The sequence below is a fragment of the Poecilia reticulata genome, chromosome 17 (assembly GCF_904066995.2).
Source record: "Poecilia reticulata chromosome 17, P_reticulata-male-v2, whole genome shotgun sequence".
Lineage (NCBI taxonomy): Eukaryota > Metazoa > Chordata > Actinopteri > Cyprinodontiformes > Poeciliidae > Poecilia > Poecilia reticulata.
The window spans coordinates 31,135,086-31,153,470 of NC_088846.1; the positions used below are offsets into that span (position 1 = coordinate 31,135,086).

Here is an 18,385-nt window from a genome sequence, read left to right on the forward strand (position 1 = left end):
GAGACACAGACTCAGAAAATGGATCCGGCTTTTCCCTGTCACATTGTGTGGGAATTTTAACGAGACAGATTCCAGAGCGAGTCGCATGAACAGCACAGATTGTTTTTATTTAGCGTGACCTGAACCCAACCTTGGTTCCGACCCGCTGCAGTGGGCCTGGACACTGGGAAATGTCTGGATGGTCCTGATGGCCAGTCCGCTCTGGTTGGAATGACAGAAACATTACAACCTGTAAATACAGGCCAGGTCTAAATCTTAATGTATTATCAGACTCACGTTTCCACAGGTATTATTAAAAAATAAGCCCTGAAGGAAATGAAAATAACTTTTGCCTGTTTGCTTCATTATTTTCTGGTCCGGTTCAGAGAATGTGATCGTTTTGCTGCTGTTCGCCTCCAGGCCAGCAGGGGGCGGAAATGGACCAACCAGCTGCTTCGTCTCAGTTTGACCCCCAGCGGAAGTAAAACAAAACGGCTCCAGCAGCAGCAGCAGCAGCCTGCTATCGTTTCTCTGCCTGATATTACAGTAACAATGTCTTCAGTTCAGCATCTGAGGGATTTTATCAGAGAGAGACTAACTGCTGCTGCGGAGGAAATCTTCACCGAGGTGGAAAAAACCATCGTCCGCTACGAGGAGGACATTAAACTGCTGGAGATCCGCTGGAAACCGCAGATAAACGCCAACACGACCGGTAAGAAATCTCAAAAATACAAACTAACAAAGCAAATTCATCCGCGTCCATGAAACTGTGGCCATTTTGAAGAATAAATAGTTGTAAACAAGGAGCAGAACAGTCAGGAGTTTCTTTCAGCTCCACAACATCAGTCGGTTCTGATCCGTTAAAATAAATAATCTGAGAACAAACTCCGAGTTTCAGTCCAGAACATCTGATATTAAGATCAACCGAACCTCATAACTGGAGTGAAGCTGGTTATCAGAGAAAGCATCACCAACAGAGCGCCGAGTCACCGATTCACCATGGCAACCATTTAAAAACCCAACATGCTGCTACAGGAAGGGCTTTTAACGAATAAATGGTTTTAAACAACAAGTCAGAAAAAGAGAAGAATTAAACACTCAGTGTGAAACTGAGTGTTTCCTCTTTGGATCTGATTTGTTGTTTTATTTACAGACTGCGGAATATGATCTATTTATCTGAACTGATTCATGAAGAAATGAAGCATCCCTGTTGATGCATGATGTGTCATATAATGTCATGGAAAGTGCAGAGAACTGCATGTTTTTGGTTGATTTATTATAAACTAAACTTTACTAAAATGTACTAAACGGTGGAAAAATAAAAAGTTTCAGCTCCAAAGCTGCTAATTATAGATCAGATCCAATCAGAAGAGCTGCACACTGATTGGTTCAGACAGGTTCTGCTAAATGAAGGAAAAGAACCACTGAAGTTCATCACATATTTAGTAAATGTTTCAGATCTTCAAACAGACTTTGATATCATAGATAAACTGATTAAACTGTTTTTAAAACCAGACCTGATCACTGCCTGACTGATAGTCATGAAATCTCTTCAATAGAACCAAATAGATCCGTCTGACAGCATGAAGTCGGCTAAGATCTCAGAAACCAACACAGATGATCAAGTCCTGAGGAGAAACGGCTGCTTCTTCCTGATGAACCTGCAGCTCCATCATGGTCGTCACTTTAATGATCTCCATCATTCCTCTTCCCTGCAGAGCGCCCAAATCATCGTTTCCATGGTGAGGAGGGGGTTCAAACTGACCTGAGCGCCAGTGAAGAACCAGAACCTCCATGTTTCCAGAGGAACCAGCAGGAACGTGGGCGTCTCCATCATCCAGACAGCCAGAAGGAACCAGAATATTCCTGGTTGAATCAGAACCAGCAGGAAGCAGAACCTCCACAGGACGAGCCGCAGTGTGCAGAGGTTAAAGAGGAGCTGGACGAACCAGAACCTCCGACTGGGCCGAACCAGGAGGAGGTGAAAGAGGAACAACCAGAGCTGCTGCAGATTAAAGAGGAGGAAGAGGAAGAGGAGGCGTGCAGCAGCCAGCAGGTGGAGCAGTTCATCCTGAAGCAGGAGCACTTTGACTTCACCGAGCCTCTGAGTCAGGAAGCCGACCTCAGCGAGGGAGAACCCAACATCCAGCGTCTGTACGCCGTCAGCTTCCCTTCAGCTGGGAACCAGAGCCATGAAGAACGCAGCTTCCCCGCGTCCGACCCGACGCTGTCCGCCGCCGATAAATCGGTCAAATGCGACGTTTGTGGGAAAGTCTTTAAGAAGAAGCATCACTTCAACCGCCATCAGAGGATCCACTCCGGCGTGCGGCCGTACGCTTGTACGATCTGCGGGAAAGGCTTCACGCAGAGCGGCCACCTGAAGAACCACATCAGGACCCACACCGGCGAGCGGCCCTTCTCCTGCGACACCTGCGGGAAAAGTTTCTCTCAGGTGGTCAGCCTGAACGTCCACATGCGGATCCACACCGGCGAGAGGCCGTACGCCTGCGAAATCTGCGGTAAAAGTTTTACAGTGGTGACCAACCTGAACTTCCACAGGGGAACCCACGCAGACGAGAGACCGTTCCCCTGCGAGACGTGTGGGAAGGGCTTTGGGAACTACACGTCGCTCAAAGCCCACCGCAGGATCCACACGCAGGGCCGGCTGCATTTCTGCGAAAGCTGCGGGAAAAGCTTCACCAAAAACGCAGCGCTGAAGGTCCACATGAGGACGCACACGGGCGAGAGGCCATACCTGTGTGAACGCTGTGGGAAATGTTTCATCAGTAAGGGGGACCTGAAAGCTCACGTTAGAACGCACACCGGCGAGAGACCCTTCACCTGCGGGACCTGTGGGAAAAGTTTCATCCAGAGAGGAACTCTGAACGTCCACATGAGGAGCCACACCGCAGGAACTAACACCAACACCGACTGAACAGGATGGTCACATTTACTCTGGTCTCTTTACTGAGCAACTTATTCATCTGACACATGTCCAGATGTTTCAGACAGCTGGACCAAGTGGGGATGAGGAGAGTGTAGCTGGAGACATGAAGGATTCTGAAACATCAAAACTCAGTTATCAGAATGTTGATTTTTGGAACCTGGAAATGTTTCATGAGAGGAACCCGGAGCGGTTCTGGTGGAGACATGAGGAACCCGGACCGGTTCTGGTGGAGACATGAGGAACCCGGAGCGGTTCTGGTGGAGACATGAGGAACCCGGACCGGTTCTGGTGGAGACATGGGGCTACGTTCTCACAGCTGGTCTTAACGCTCAACTCCATTTTTAATTCCGTTTTCTGTGTGGTTTAGGGCTGCTGTAAACAAATATTTTAGTAATTGAGTAATCTGTTGATTATTCTCACGATTAATCAGATCAAATAAAACATTGGTAAATCTAACACACCTGTGTTACCATCACTTATCAACATCAGTCCAATTTTTCACTTTTGAGCTTCCCTACAGTTACTTTTCTGTAGTTTAGAAAATTAACCTGTAATATTAATAGCTCACTTTCTAAGTGTAAAACCTGAAGAAAATTTATACAAAAATCTGAAATTTTATTCGATGTAATAATAAAGAGGCTCACAGATAGTCTGCCTGTTTGTGATCAGGCTACTATAAAACATGTCTATTCTCCAACTTTTGGTTTATGTTTTCATCTTCTGTCAGTTTAACAGATGAACTTTGACCTTCCCAGACATTTATGTTTGTGTTCATGTCAGCGACGGGTTTTGACTCCTTTGTTCGTCACACAGAAACATCCACCAGGTCAGTAAGGTCACGATGCTCCTCGCCTCCCATTTGTTGAGACCAGAATGATATGAAGTTTATTTTGTGGTATTTTCAGTAAAGCTCTGCATCTACAGCCGTCCGCCGTGTTCAGTCTCTCCGCTCACCTGTATAAATAATCCTGCCGTCGCTCTGAACCAGCAGCTCTGGAGGAGAAAAGCTGCCGAACTCCAAGCATCGCTCCCGTCACTTTAAGGATTTTTATTGGTTCCCGGAAAAACGACAAAAACCAGGACATTACGACGAATCAGTAAAATCCTCCCAGGCCGAACTTGAAAATGGGATGTTATGCTGCCAACACTTAGCTTTCGTCAACAACTCAGGCGAAAGAGAGAGCGCAAATAAACACGGTGCATTAAATAATAAAACATAACGAAGCTTTGAGGCAGGTCAATTTTCCTCGAGGAATTTTAATAATCGAGGGACTGGAATCACTGGAGGAATCGTTTCAGCCCTGTGTTGCAATCAGACTTCAGTGTGAACGGTTTACGACCCCAAAGCGACTCACATGCTTTACATTAGAATAACAAGACGTCTCACTTGATCAACTGCCTGGTGCCTTTTGGTTAAAACATGTTTGTTCTTGATTCAGCAGAGGGAAGAGAAGTGAAGCTAGTTTCAACTTTGACCCAGAGGAGAGGAGCCTTTGGATGCACCGACCCAACACGACACTAAGATCCCAAAACCAGCACAGTTACTGAATTTTCACAACTTGGTGATTTAAGTTTCATATTTAGACGAAAACAGCAGGAAGCACAATATCACACAGGTAAAATGATTAAAGGTAGAAAGACGACAGTTTGATGAGCCAGTTTATTCCTCAAAGGCTCTGAACTAATGGATTTTAGCTTCGGTTTAAAGGTTTTATTGTTTGGGTTCAATGATGTTATTGACCATAAATCAGTTTGATTTTATTGAAGAAATATTTCTGTTCCTAAGCCGGATCTGTTTGAGACGTTTGCTGTCGGTTCCAGATGAAATCCTGGACTTTAGTGGAAACAAGCAGAGCTGCAGAGTCCAGACATTTCTTCTTCTTCTTCTTCTTCTAAAGCCGTCTGCATAAAAGCACATTTATCTGTAATTAACCTGGTTTTCTGTTAACCTGAAGGTCTTGACTGGGAGCATAAATGAGCTGATTGATGTTAAAATATATTTTTTAATAATCCCATTGAGATTTTCTGAGTTGTAATCGAATCACGAAGTGTCCACAGATCTCCTCCCAGACGTTGCCATGGAGACTGAATGGCTGTTTTGACGTTTCTTTGTTAAAGCTGCTGGACGTGGAGACGCTGAGACACATCAACCAACCAAACGGCTCATATTTTAACCTGAAGGAGCTTTAAGTGTGAACACCAGCAGCTGCTGCACTTTGTTTTATTTTTGTTTGTATTCGACCTGATTTGCATGTTTCTCATTTGTATTAAATAAAATATACCTGTCACATTAAACGTTATATTAAGGATCTGGAGGGATTTGTCGTGGTTTGCATCACTCTGAGCTGTTTCTCTCTCAGATGAAGAACTCAGGTGCTTCCTGAACGACTGTTTCAGTCGATGCTTGTAACTGTCATGGTGTTATTAAAGTGAGAAGCCACAGCTAACGGTGTGGAGGCTGCAGAGCACAAACCCACACAGCTGCAGGAAAGGAATCTGATTGGCTGGTCTAAAGCTGCAGATTCACATTTTCTCCCATTAAATTTTCATTCGTAACCAACTGTTTGTTTATCTTCATTAATAAGACATTGAGGCTCTGTTGGGATTTTCACCAGAGCTTTATTGTCATACATGTCAGATCCTGGTACTGACAGGTTCTTTGTTCTTAAAGACATTTTTATTAAGACTGATTATACAATCCTAAGTACTGAAACATTTGAAATAAATTTACTTTACCAAATTTTAGATGAGAGATCTGATACTTTTACATCCAAAGCCAATTTTTGGCCCGATTCCAGCCAAACAATTAATTTAAAACAATAAATATCTTTGGAAAAATGGAAAATAGAAAACATAAACTTTAGTATTTTTTTATGGGGCGTTCATGGAAGATCATGTTAAAGCACTTTTTTTTTTCTAATGAGAAAATATTGCTGCGAGTTTTAGCATCATTCTGTCTTATAAATTCACTTCGGTTATTCCATGAAAAGATGTGAAACTCCTTAACCCTGCACTTGATATTATGTCTATTTTGAAAGACATTAGCAGTACCTTTTTTCATTTAAACCAGTTAATTTTTACTGCCATTCTGCTGTTCCCCTCCAGTCCTGCAGGGGGCGGTAAACAGACCAATCAGCTGCCTTCTCTCAGTTTCACCCAGCGGAAGTAAAACAAACAGGCTGCAGCAGCAGCTGGAGGACGGTTGTGTTTTCGTACCTCTACTGAATATTTCAGTAATAATGTCTGAGTTCCCTCAGCTGGGAGAGTTCAGGGGTTTAAAGAAAAGCTTCTCGGTGGAGGAAAAGATGGAGGATGATCGCGGAGCGGAGGATCTCTGCTGGAAACCCGAAACAGAGCCGCAGGGAGTCGGTATGTTTCCAGACAGGCCCGTTATAGCTGAGAATGTAGATAAACTGTAGAAAATGTAATTTCCTTTTCTTTATAAAGGTATATGTGTGTATTTGATGCGTTATGAACGGACTTTAGAGCTTAGGCTCTCCTCTCGTTACGTGTTTAACGTGGATTTAGTGGCGGTGTTGCAGATTAACTGGTCACCAGATTAATTCAAGGTGTTTCTGTTCAGGACCCATTTCACCAAAACAATGTGTCCAGCAGAAAGAACTACAAATCACTGCAACACACGAGGTGATTAACACATTTATGAAGATTTAATGAACTGAACGGATATTGAATTGGCAACGGATTAAATAATATCTGTAAAATCACCAACATAGAACCTGAACATTTTGCGTATTTGATGTTTGAGAATCATCAGTTAAAGATCAAAATGAATCTTCATTTTACCAGAACAGATGATAAAGCTGACAGAAATGTTAAGAGCCAAGTTAAATCAAATAAAAGCTTTAACTCCCTCATCCTGTTTATTTAAATGTTTATTGTGATGTGAAACATTAACTAATTATTGATTGTTTGTCTTTCCTTGGAGACAACTGAAAAATGTGGGTCAGTTGGAGAAAAACTTAATTTTTGTGAACTTTTTTTCCTTCTCATTATAGAATAATAAATAATTATGTTATAATTAAATTTTGAGCAGACGTCGTTTCATCCAAGTCACCATAATATTCAGTCACACTGAAAAGAAAAACCCTTTATGTTCCTTTCTATAGGATTTATATTCACACCAACGTGATGAAGGATCTAAAACATGTTCCTCCTGATCAGCAGTGTGCAGCTGCCACTGAGGACTGATCATTTTGGAGAACCTGGTTCTAAAGCAGCTGTACTAAGAATATTACAATATTGCAGTCATGATGAAACAAAAGCTGCTTTGCTTTTGGTTCTGGTGGATCTAGAATCTGGGCTGCACAGTGGCGCAGTTGGTAGAGCTGTTGCCTTGCAGCAAGAAGGTTCTGGGTTCGATTCCCGGCCCCGGTCTCTCTGCATGGAGTCTCCATGTTCTCCCTGTGCATGCGTGCGTTTTCTCCGGGTACTCCGGTTTCCTCCCACAGTCAAAAACATGACTGTCAGGTTAATTGGCCTCTCTAAATTGTATCGGTGGCAAATCTTCTTCTATTCAGTGCTTGTAGCTCATGGCTCCGCATCAGTTCAGCGTTACACCGGCTGATGACGCTGCTGTGATCACTTTGTCTGGTATTTATGTAGCTACATATGTTTTGGCTGTTCTGTGATCATGTCAAAGCAGCAATTTATATTAAAAAATGTTTTATTTCCGTTTGAAAGCTGCCCGCTTCCATGGAAGGACAACAGAAAATCAAACATGTAATTACTAAAATCACGATACCCTCACTATGTATCCCTCTGAAAAATGAACCCATTTAAATAAAGAAATCCCTCCATGGTGATACCTCGATAGAGAGTGTTCATTTTATAGCGTTAACACGGAGCTGTAAGTGGTCCGGTATGAAACGGGTTGATAGAATAACACAGCACTTTTAAATTTCAATAACCAGAATGCAGAAATTGTTTCCGTTGTTTTAAAAGGTTTATGTCAGTCTGCCTTTTCCCCATTGATATGTTCCCGACCGCCCTGAACCTTAGGGGCTAAAAAAAAAACGATGCGCACATTGCGCAAAACTCTGAAAGAAGCGGGCAAAACGGAGCGACGAACTAAATGTGAATTATGGCATAAAAACAGAGAATCTGACGCTGAACAGTGAAAAATCAACACATGATGTGAAATATGACAATTAGGCGGCGCAGCAGGTGATGAGTGAAGATTACTGATGGTCAATAAACGATCAAATAAATGTAGCAACAGGAAAGAAACTAAAGTGGACATAGCTATAAAACAAGAGAGGATAAACTAATCAAAGGAAACTAAATGGAAATGAATGAAGAACAAAATGCAAGAATAACTAAGAAACTAAAGTAAATACAGAGGAATAAACTGGTATGGCAAGACCTTTTGAGCAATAATTAATAAAGAGGACTGTATGGCAAGAATAAACAGACACTATTTCCAGATGAAAGGTAAAATAATATTGTTGAAGTGCCATGGGTAGGGGCGCAACTACACATTATTCAGGTGGATGCGAAAACATAAATGCCCCCCCCCCCCCCCCCCCCCCCCCACGAAGCAAAACTCGCTACATTTACCCCGTTATGTGCGCGAGGTGAAGGAGCGTAAGGCGCTGATGTGTACAGGAAAACATAATCGGTGTGCCGATTCAAAACATCTACAATAATGATAATAACATTAATAATAAAATAATTGTCAGTGCAAAGTAGCCTACAAATTCTTTGGTGGGGGGCGGAGAGGGGCCTGGATAAAGGCTGGGGGGGCGCTGGGCTGAAACAGGGTGAGAAACACTGAACTAGTTAATGTCTGATGTTTTCCTTTTTCCTTCAGATTTTCTAAATCGGCATGTTTGGAAGGCGGAAGAGGAGGAAAATCTCTCTGAGCCGCTTTGGACCCAACAGACCAGCTCTGTTCTGGACCAGGAACAGAGCTGGTCTTTCATACGTCCAGATATTAAAGAGGAACCGGTGAAACCAGAACTTCCTGATGCTGCAGAGGAACAAGATGAGCAAGAACTGGCAGATCAGAGGGAACCAGAACATTTACTGATCAAAGAGGAACAGGAGGAACTGCAGCTTTCACACGTTAAGGAGGAACCAGAACCTGCAGGATTCGGATCGGATCGAGGGGAACCAGAACATTTAGGGATTAAAGAGGAAACGGGACAACCAGAACCTTCACACATTAAGGAGGAACAGAGTGAACTAGAGCTTTCATGTGTCAAGAAGGAGCAGGAGGAACCAGAACCTGCAGCAGAACCTGCAGCAGAACCTGCAGCAGAACCTGCAGCAGAACCTGCTGGACATTCAGAACGGTCCCAGTTTGCAGTCGACCATGAGGAGCCTCAGCTGCTGTCCTTCCTGATCCACAGCAGTCAGCAGATCCAGCAGCTGCTGGTGACCCACTCAGCTGATGGCTTATTGGACTCCTGGTCGGATCAGAGACCCGAATCAGAACCAGGCCTGGATCATCTGTACAGGCAGTCCAGTTCTGAAGCTCAGGGCCGGAGTGAGGCAGGAAGCAGCGGTCCTGTGTCAGACAGCCGGGTCCACTCCGACCCGGAACCACCAGTGAAATGTGACGTTTGTGGGAAAGTGTTCAGATACGAACACAGCCTGGTGGAACACCAGGGAGTCCACTCAGGTGTGAAGCCGTACGCCTGCAACACGTGTGGGAAGAGCTTCACGCAGCCCAGTGGGCTGAAGGTCCACATGAGGATCCACACCGGGGAGAGACCCTTCACCTGCGAGACCTGTGGGAAGAGCTTCCGCTACAGCAGCCACTTCCACGTCCACCGCAGAACTCACACCGGGGAAAACTCCTTCACCTGCAACACCTGTGGGAAGGTCTTCACCCGGATCTGCAGCCTGAACGTACACATGAGGTTTCACACGGGCGATTGGCCGTTTTCCTGTGACACGTGTGGGCGGGGCTTCAGTAACGACTTCCAGCTGGACGTCCACAGGAGGACGCACGCCGGCGAGTGGCCCTTCTTCTGTGACATCTGTGGGAAAGGATTCTGCAGGCGCTTCAGTCTGAAGGTTCACAGGAAGACGCACACAGCTGAGAGGCCCTATAAGTGTGAAACCTGTGGGAAAAGTTTCCGTGACCCTTCGTATTTAAACGTTCATAAGAGAATCCACACAGGGAAGAAGCACTTCTGCACCACGTGTGGGAAGAGCTTCACCCAGCTGGGCAGTTTGAACGTCCACAGCAGGACACACACAGGAGAGCGGCCGTATCTGTGTGTGACGTGTGGAAAAGGTTTCGTCAACAGCAGCCAGCTCCGTCTGCACAGCAGGACTCACACGGGTGAGAAACCGTTTTCCTGCGACGCCTGCGGCCAGAGCTTCTCCAGGAACAGCAGCCTGGTGGTTCACATGAGGACTCACACCGGGGAGAGGCCCTTCCAGTGCAGGACATGTGGGAAGAACTTCACCCAGTACGGCGTTCTGAAGATCCACGTCAGGACCCACACCGGGGAAAAACCCTTTCCCTGTTCGGCTTGTGGAAAAAGATTCAATCAGAGCGGCAGCCTGATCAAACACATGCAGGTTCACACCCAGAGGAAAGCTGCTCCTCCCTGAGCCTTCAAAACATAGATCTACAGGTTAAAGACTTTTAGTTCACATAGACCTGGAGGGTAGATGTGTGTAACCAACTTCTCTGCTGGGTTTCCATCAAATTGCTTCCTTAAAATTAATTTAACCTGGTTAAATTACAGGTTATGTGAATCACAGTTAAAGTTTGGTTTAGCTTTAGATATTATTTCTGTTTTCTGCTACATTAATATAGTCTTCAAATATAACAACAAAGTGTAAAACATGACGGGAAGATAAACAAGTTTAATTCAAACGAACCAAAAATGTGTTTATGTACGAAGGAGGAAACATCTGCAGCATCAGGATTTCTGACTCCATTAACGATTCTCTGAAATCTGTCTGAACAGAACAGTTTTTTATTTCTGTTCCATTTTTCAGTCAAATGTAGTTTCATCTTTATGACTCCAAGCTGCTTGGTTTATCAAGGGAAGCTTAAATAAATTACTTATTACACTAAATGTAATATTTTATACCATAAAATGCTGACTATGTAACTCCTTTATTAAACACAAATCTAATTTTTGTCTCCATGCTAACCGGAGCGCGGTGCTTCTAAACTAACATCAATCATGTATTAATACCGACACAGAGCCGTTTAAATTAAGTCCATATTTTAAAATATGTATTAAAAACTCACATAAAGGGCTTTTATTTAATATGAAATATAATAATCCCCAAACATTTGGGTTCATTTTCTATTAAATATTTTACTCACTGACTATTAAAAGATGAAGAATTTCAGTTAAGGAATAATTAAGATGTTGTATTAACTCAAGAAAACTTGTTTATTTGTATCCTTCTTCTATAACTTGAACTTTTTTTTAATGAAAGAGTCTTTACTTTGACTAGACCATTGTAATGCTGCTTCTATCTGTAAATAAAAACAAACTGAGTTTTCTTTTTACGCTTGTTCTGTCTCATCGTTTCCTCGGGTTAAAGGTAAAGGCTAAAACGTTTGAGTTCAGTAAAATCTTCTCTGGTTCTGGTTCTGGTTCTGCTCACTCGGATCAATGACCCTGTTTGTCCCTGGGGATTTTGTCATAATCTGCTTTATGTAAATGATGCAGATTTGTAGCTTTGTGTTGAGTTTTTTTTATTTGTTTTTATTTTCTACCAGATTAAAAATTGATTTGCAGAAAACGTCGCCTTGAGGCCTCAGCATAACGAGTCCTTGATCTGTTATTGACATCATTTGTATTTTATCAGTGTGACGTCCAGCAGAGTCGAATAAAACGGCTCCAGCAGCAGCTGGTTGTGTTTTTGTTTCTCAGCTGAATATTTCAGTAACAATATCTGCAGTTTATTATCTGACAGTTTATTAAAGATGGACGAACTGCTGCGAAATGAGGAATAATAATATGACGGCGTAATAACATATATAACAACATTTAAGCACAGTTTTGGTTGGTTGCTTGGTTTATTTAATTAATAATGGACAGCAACAGCCACTTAATCACTGCTAACCGGCCACTTTATTAGGCACACATCACTACAACAGGACTCTGGACGTTTACTCTTCAGGACATTCTTGGTAAACCTGAAAGTTCTCGGTTCAAATCCCAGCAGATGAGCAGCTTCACTCTCAGACTAGTAAGGCTTTAACCAACAGCCATGACATTCAAAATCTAACAAATCCCCTCCATCCTCATGTTGTTTGGTTTACATTTGAGCAAGAGGAGAACTTGATCAGCTGTTTAGTGTGTCCAGTGAGACGTTAAAGTCTGTTTATCATAGTTTCAACATCTATGATTAAACTTTAGGTTCTTAAAGAGCTGAAAATCACAAAACAAGCAGAAAACGGATCAGATATATCAGTATGGATGATCCAAAATAGTTCATGTCTTTTCCTTCATGCATCCTATAATTTCAGCATCAGGTTGGAATCAGGAAGCAGCATCAATGAGACTTTGACTGGACCACAGATGTAATAATAGTAACCTGAACCTCCTGAACTCATTTCACTCTGATCTCTGAAGGAGTTAAAGCAAAGCAGCAGCGCCACCTGCAGGTTGTTCCCAGTATGTTTGATGGTCAGACTGGAAACTCGATGAAAATCTGAATCAAACATTTCAGTGTCTCTAATGTCTAATCTAAACAAACAGCGCCACCTGCTGGGTGATTATTTACACCTGATTCCAGTTCAGCCACTGAAAGCAGCAGCAGCTTCCTCCTCTCGTCCAATCAGCAGCTTCCTCCTCTCGTCCAATCAGCAGCTTCCTCCTCTCGTCCAATCAGCAGCTTCCTCCTCTCATGGTCCAATCAGCAGCTTCCTCCTCTCATGGTCCAATCAGCAGCTTCCTCCTCTCATGGTCCAATCAGCAGCTTCCTCCTCTCGTCCAATCAGCAGCTTCCTCCTCTCATGGTCCAACCAGCAGCTTCCTCCTCTCCTGGTCCAACCAGCAGCTTCCTCCTCTCATGGTCCAATCAGCAGCTTCCTCCTCTCTGGGGGCTGCAGGGGCTGATGGGAGCTCTGGTTCCTCTGCTCTGATCTCTCAGCTCGTCCTTGTTTGGCCTCAGCTGCATCAGAGCCACTTCTCCCCAGGTTCACCAGAGGAAACTCCACTGCACACAATGCTTTTCCTCCCAGCTGCTGCTCTGTGCTGGCTGGGTTCAGGTGAGTGTTTCCACCAATCAGGAGCCAACAAAGCCCACCTGGAACAAACACTGTCACACTAACCTTCACCTGTCTGTCTGTGTCTCTACAGCGCTGGCTGCCATGGCAACACACCTGGTTCAGGATTTAACTCTGACCAGGAGAGAAGGGCAGAGCGTCTCCATCAGCTGTAGAGGAACTAATCAGTGTGGCAGTAATTACATCTACTGGTACCAGAAGAAAGAAACTGAAACATTCAGAGTGATATTTGATATTAATAGGAGTAACGGTATCATTGACAAAAGTTATTCAAGTCATCCTCAACTCAGCGATTTTTCAGCTGAAAAAACTCATAAAGGCTGGGAGCTGAAGATTGAAAATGTTACAGACATTCATTCAGCCTCCTACTACTGCAGCTGCTGGAAGTCTGGTTCCCACAGTGAGAAATGATTCGTTCAGCCTGAACAAAAACCTCCAGATGATCAGATGTCAGTTTGTGACATAGAGAGCAGTAAACCACAGCCCAGGTTCACTGATTTCACCTCCATCTCACACAGAGACTCTCTGAGTTTTAGACTCTAATGTTTCATTGTTTTGTCATATTTATGTCACATTTAATGGTTTCATTCATATTGTAACAGAAACAGTATCAGTGATGATCATCATCCTCATCAACTCTACTGGGTTTGACGTTAATGATGAATCATTTCCAGCAGATCAGTTTAACTGATGTCAGCAGATAATTTTAGTTTATTTCTCTTTAAAAGTTAAATCTTGATCTGATCTCAGATCAGCTTTTGGTCCATCAGTTTCTTCTGGACGTTTCTGTTTCTCAGAGGAACCTGATGGTTCTGGTGGTTCTGATGGTTCTGATGGTTCTGTTGGTTCTGTTGGTTCTGATGGTTCTGATGGTTCTGTTGGTTCTGATGGTTCTGATGGTTCTGATGGTTCTGATGGTTCTGATGGTTCTGGTGAGTTAAATTAATGATCCTACATCATTAATTGATCTGTAATAAACATAATCAATAAAACATAAATATCATTGATATTGTGAATGAAAACTGTTTTCATCTCCATGAACTCATGAATCAATGCAGCGAAGCCTGGAGGAGACCAGCCTGAGGTTCTGCTGAGGTTCTGCTGAGGTTCTGCTGAGGTTCTGGAAGCCTTCTGATGGTTCTGATGGTTCTGTTGGTTCTGTTGGTTCTGTTGGTTCTGATGGTTCTGATGGTTCTGTTGGTTCTGATGGTTCTGTTGGTTCTGTTGGTTCTGATGGTTCTGATGGTTCTGTTGGTTCTGATGGTTCTGATGGTTCTGATGGTTCTGATGGTTCTGTTGGTTCTGTTGGTTCTGATGGTTCTGTTGGTTCTGATGGTTCTGTTGGTTCTGTTGGTTCTGTTGGTTCTGATGGTTCTGATGGTTCTGATGGTTCTGATGGTTCTGCTGGTTCTGTTGGTTCTGATGGTTCTGATGGTTCTGCTGGTTCTGTTGGTTCTGATGGTTCTGATGGTTCTGATGGTTCTGTTGGTTCTGATGGTTCTGATGGTTCTGTTGGTTCTGTTGGTTCTGATGGTTCTGTTGGTTCTGATGGTTCTGATGGTTCTGTTGGTTCTGATGGTTCTGTTGGTTCTGATGGTTCTGTTGGTTCTGTTGGTTCTGATGGTTCTGATGGTTCTGATGGTTCTGTTGGTTCTGGTGGTTCTGATGGTTCTGATGTCTCTCTTCTTCCTCTTCACCCCCCAGGTTCTCTGTGGGGTTAAAGGTCAGGAAGACCAGGTTTTGGTACCTTTGGCAGGATGGACCGGTACCAAGTCTGAAGGTTAAAGTCCAACCAGTTTGTGTCCAGGATGTGTGGGGTCAGCAGAGATGCTAGCTGCCCTTTTCCTGACCTTTGACCTGAACCAGTGCTGGATGGAGGGAAGGTCAGTGTTGCTGAGATGATGATGATGATGATGATGATGATGATGATGATGATGATGATGATGATGATGATGATCTGGTTCAGCTGCAGGTTCTGATTGGACCAGCTGAGCCACCTGATCAGTCCTGGACCAACAGGGGCTTTTCTAGACGGGGCCCCGAGGGGCCGCTGCCCTGATGGGGCCCCGAGGGGCCGCTGCCCTGATGGGGCCCCGAGGGGACGCTGCCCTGATGGGGCCCCGAGGGGCCGCTGCCCTGACGGGGCCCCGAGGGGCCGCTGCCCTGACGGGGCCCCGGAGGGCCGCTGCCCTGACGGGGCCCCGAGGGGCCGCTGCCCTGATGGGGCCCCTCTGAAGAGATACTACAGGACCAGTTTGTTATGGTGAAGTGATTTTTCTGCTGACTATGAAATTATTCTTCCCACTTTTACAAAGTTAACTAACCAACTACTTTAAACCCTAAACATCATTTTATTCTCAGTAACTAAATGTTACATTTCTAGATCTATAATCCTGTTAGAATCTGTTTATGGGGCCCTGAAGGTTTGGGGCCCCAAGCAGCTGCTTGGTTTGCTTCTGCATTGGGCCGGCTCAGAGAGTCTGGAGGATAATCAGCATTCAGAGAGTCAGACTCACAGCAGGTCAAAGGTCATGACCTCTGCCAGCCCTGATCAGTGTGAAAGGTCTGATCAGAGTGAAAGGTCATGACCTCTGCCAGCCCTGATCAGTGTGAAAGGTCATCAATCAATCAATCAAATTTTATTTGTATAGCACATTTCAGCAGCAAGGCATTTCAAAGTGCTTTACATAATTAAAATAAAAACAGAAATAAACATTGAGAAAGAGATTAAAAAAAACTTTACATCATTAAAACGTCGAAAATAAATAAAAATAAATTAAAAACATTAAAGACATAAAAACATGGAAGACATCAAAACCCACTCTAACCCTAATTTAGCCATAATCAACTCTAACCAGCTGGTTTTAAGTTGAGATTTAAAGGCTCTCAGTGTTTCAGCTGTTTTACAGTTTTCTGGAAGTTTGTTCCAGATCTGTGGTGCATAGAAGCTGAATGCTGCTTCTCCTCGTTTGGTTCTGGTTCTGGATGCAGAGCAGAACCAGAACCAGAAGATCTGAGGGGTCCAGACGGTTGGTACAGTAATAACAGATCTTTAATGTATTGTGGTGCTAAACCGTTCAGTGATTTATAAACTAACATCAGTATTTTAAAGTCTATTCTCTGAGCTACAGGGAGCCAGAGGAGGGACTTTAAACCTGGTGTTATGTCTCCATCTTCCTGGTTTTAGTCAGAACAGCAGCAGCAGCTTCTGGATCGGCTGCAGCAGCTCCTGGATCGGCTGCAGCAGCTCCTGGATCGGCTGCAGCAGCTCCTGGATCGGCTGCAGCAGCTCCTGGATCGGCTGCAGCAGCTCGTGGATCGGCTGCAGCAGCTTCTGGATCGGCTGCAGCCGCTTCTGGATCGGCTGCAGCAGCTCCTGGATCGGCTGCAGCAGCTCGTGGATCGGCTGCAGCAGCTTCTGGATCGGCTGCAGCCGCTTCTGGATCGGCTGCAGCAGCTTCTGGATCGGCTGCAGCAGCAGCTTCTGGATCGGCTGCAGCAGCTTCTGGATCAGCTGCAGCAGCTTCTGGATCGGCTGCAGCTTCTGGATCGGCTGCAGCAGCAGCTTCTGGATCAGCTGCAGCAGCAGCTTCTGGATCGGCTGCAGCTTCTGGATCAGCTGCAGCAGCAGCTTCTGGATCGGCTGCAGCTTCTGGATCGGCTGCAGCAGCTCCTGGATCGGCTGCAGCAGCTTCTGGATCGGCTGCAGCAGCTTCTGGATCAGCAGCAGCAGCTTCTGGATCGGCTGCAGCAGCTCCTGGATCAGCTGCAGCAGCTCCTGGATCGGCTGCAGCAGCTTCTGGATCGGCTGCAGCAGCTTCTGGATCGGCTGCAGCAGCTTCTGGATCGGCTGCAGCAGCTCCTGGATCGGCTGCAGCAGCTTCTGGATCGGCTGCAGCAGCTCCTGGATCGGCTGCAGCAGCTTCTGGATCGGCTGCAGCAGCTCCTGGATCGGCTGCAGCAGCTTCTGGATCGGCTGCAGCAGCTCCTGGATCGGCTGCAGCTGTTTGATTGATTTATCAGTCAGACCTGTAAAGACGCTGCTGCAGGAATCAATGCGGCTAAAGATAAACGCAGGATGAGTTTCTCTAGATCTGAGACATCAGTCCTCTAATCCTGGAGATGTTCTTCAGGTGATAGAAGGCCGACTTTGTGACTGTCTTAATGTGGCTCTGAAGGTTCAGGTCAGAGTCCATCACTACTCCCAGGTTTCGGGCTGATCGCTGGTTTTTAGTTGTAATAACTGAAGCTGTGCATTGATTCTGGTTCGCTCCTCTTTAGGTCCAAAGATAATAACTTCAGTTTTGTTTCTGTTCAGCTGGAGAAAGTTTTGGCTCATCCACACATTGATCTGTTCTAAGCATCTATTCAGTGACTGGATGGGGTCAAAGGTCACCTGGTGACATCGTGATGTAGAGCTGTGTATCATAGTTATGGTAGCTAATCCTATGTCCTGTTATAACCTGAGCCAGTGGGAGCATATAAATATTGAAAAGAAGGGGTCCTAGGATTGAACCTTGGGGTACCCCACATGTGACCTTTGACCTCTCTGATGAGAAGTTTCCAATTGAAACAAAGAAATCTCTGTTCTTTATGTAAGATTCAAACCAGTGGAGTTCTGGACCGGAGAGTCCGACCCAACTCTCCAGTCGATTCAGTAAAATGTCCTGATCAACACTGAGGTCCAACAGAACCAGAACCAGAACCAGCACTGTGGTTCTCCCACAGTCTGTATTTATATGGATGTCATTGAACACTTTGACTAGGCCGTCTCCGTGCTGCGGTGAGACTGGAAACCAGACTGGAAGGAGTCAAAGCAGTTTGTTATTGTTAGGAAGTTATTTAATTGTTTAAAAACAGCTTTTTCAATAATTTTGCTGATGAATGGGAGGTCAGAGGTCAGAGGTCGGCCTGTAATTCTGCAGTAGTGATTTGTCCAGATTGTTCTATTTTATCAGTGGTTTGATAACTGCTGTTTTCAGAGCCTGGGGGAAAAAACACCTGAAGAGAGCGATAAGTTACTATTTGGATCAGATCATTAATGACAGGCAGGACTTTCTTAAAGAAATGTGTGGGTAGGACATCCAGACAGCAGGAACTGGAGCTTAATTGACTTATAATTTCTTCTAGGGTTTTATAACTAAGTAGCTGAAATTGGGTCATTTTTCCTGCATTTGTTTTGTTTGGGCCCAGCATTGGTACTGACTTTAGAGTGGATATGCAGA

At 44.6% G+C, this 18,385-nt stretch overlaps 2 protein-coding genes and 2 long non-coding RNA genes across 6 annotated transcripts; 3 read left to right on the forward strand and 1 right to left on the reverse strand.

Annotated features, from left to right (window-relative positions):
* Positions 1–88: 88 nt before the first annotated feature.
* Positions 89–357, reverse strand: LOC145548156 (uncharacterized). The gene is made up of 2 exons (XR_014084448.1): positions 277–357; positions 89–201 (listed from the first exon to the last, which is right to left on the reverse strand). It is a non-coding gene; the product is annotated as an uncharacterized LOC145548156 (long non-coding RNA).
* Positions 316–5,241, forward strand: LOC103460578 (uncharacterized). 3 transcript variants are annotated; one of them, XR_014084430.1, is made up of 3 exons: positions 316–691; positions 1,698–3,752; positions 3,832–5,241. XR_014084430.1 is itself a non-coding variant. In XM_081598829.1 (3 exons), exons 1-3 carry the CDS (start codon positions 316–318, stop codon positions 2,912–2,914), a joined length of 1,521 nt encoding a protein of 506 aa, XP_081454955.1. In that variant the 3' UTR covers positions 2,915–5,241. The 3 variants fall into 3 exon arrangements, 2 of the variants coding, with proteins under 2 accessions (XP_081454955.1, XP_081454954.1); XM_081598829.1 differs by having other exon boundaries at positions 1,698–1,799; positions 1,872–5,241; XM_081598828.1 differs by having other exon boundaries at positions 1,698–5,241.
* An 826-nt stretch (positions 5,242–6,067) lies between these two features.
* Positions 6,068–11,430, forward strand: LOC103460594 (uncharacterized). The gene is made up of 2 exons (XM_017303409.2): positions 6,068–6,295; positions 8,757–11,430. Exons 1-2 carry the CDS (start codon positions 6,166–6,168, stop codon positions 10,511–10,513), a joined length of 1,887 nt encoding a protein of 628 aa, XP_017158898.2. The 5' UTR covers positions 6,068–6,165; the 3' UTR covers positions 10,514–11,430.
* Positions 11,431–13,572: 2,142 nt separating this feature from the next.
* LOC145548144 (uncharacterized) lies at positions 13,573–15,897 on the forward strand. Its single transcript, XR_014084433.1, has 2 exons — positions 13,573–15,688; positions 15,742–15,897. It is a non-coding gene; the product is annotated as an uncharacterized LOC145548144 (long non-coding RNA).
* Positions 15,898–18,385: the final 2,488 nt, after the last annotated feature.

Excerpts from the sequence above, each read along its gene's own strand:
- LOC103460578 (XM_081598828.1), top strand. The coding sequence starts at position 316 with ATGAAAATAACTTTTGCCTGTTTGCTTCATTATTTTCTGGTCCGGTTC. Across the intron at positions 692-1,697 it reads GATAAACGCCAACACGACCG|AGCGCCCAAATCATCGTTTC; the intron begins GTAAGAAATCTC and ends TCTTCCCTGCAG.
- LOC103460594 (XM_017303409.2), top strand. The coding sequence starts at position 6,166 with ATGTCTGAGTTCCCTCAGCTGGGAGAGTTCAGGGGTTTAAAGAAAAGC. Across the intron at positions 6,296-8,756 it reads AACAGAGCCGCAGGGAGTCG|ATTTTCTAAATCGGCATGTT; the intron begins GTATGTTTCCAG and ends TTTTTCCTTCAG.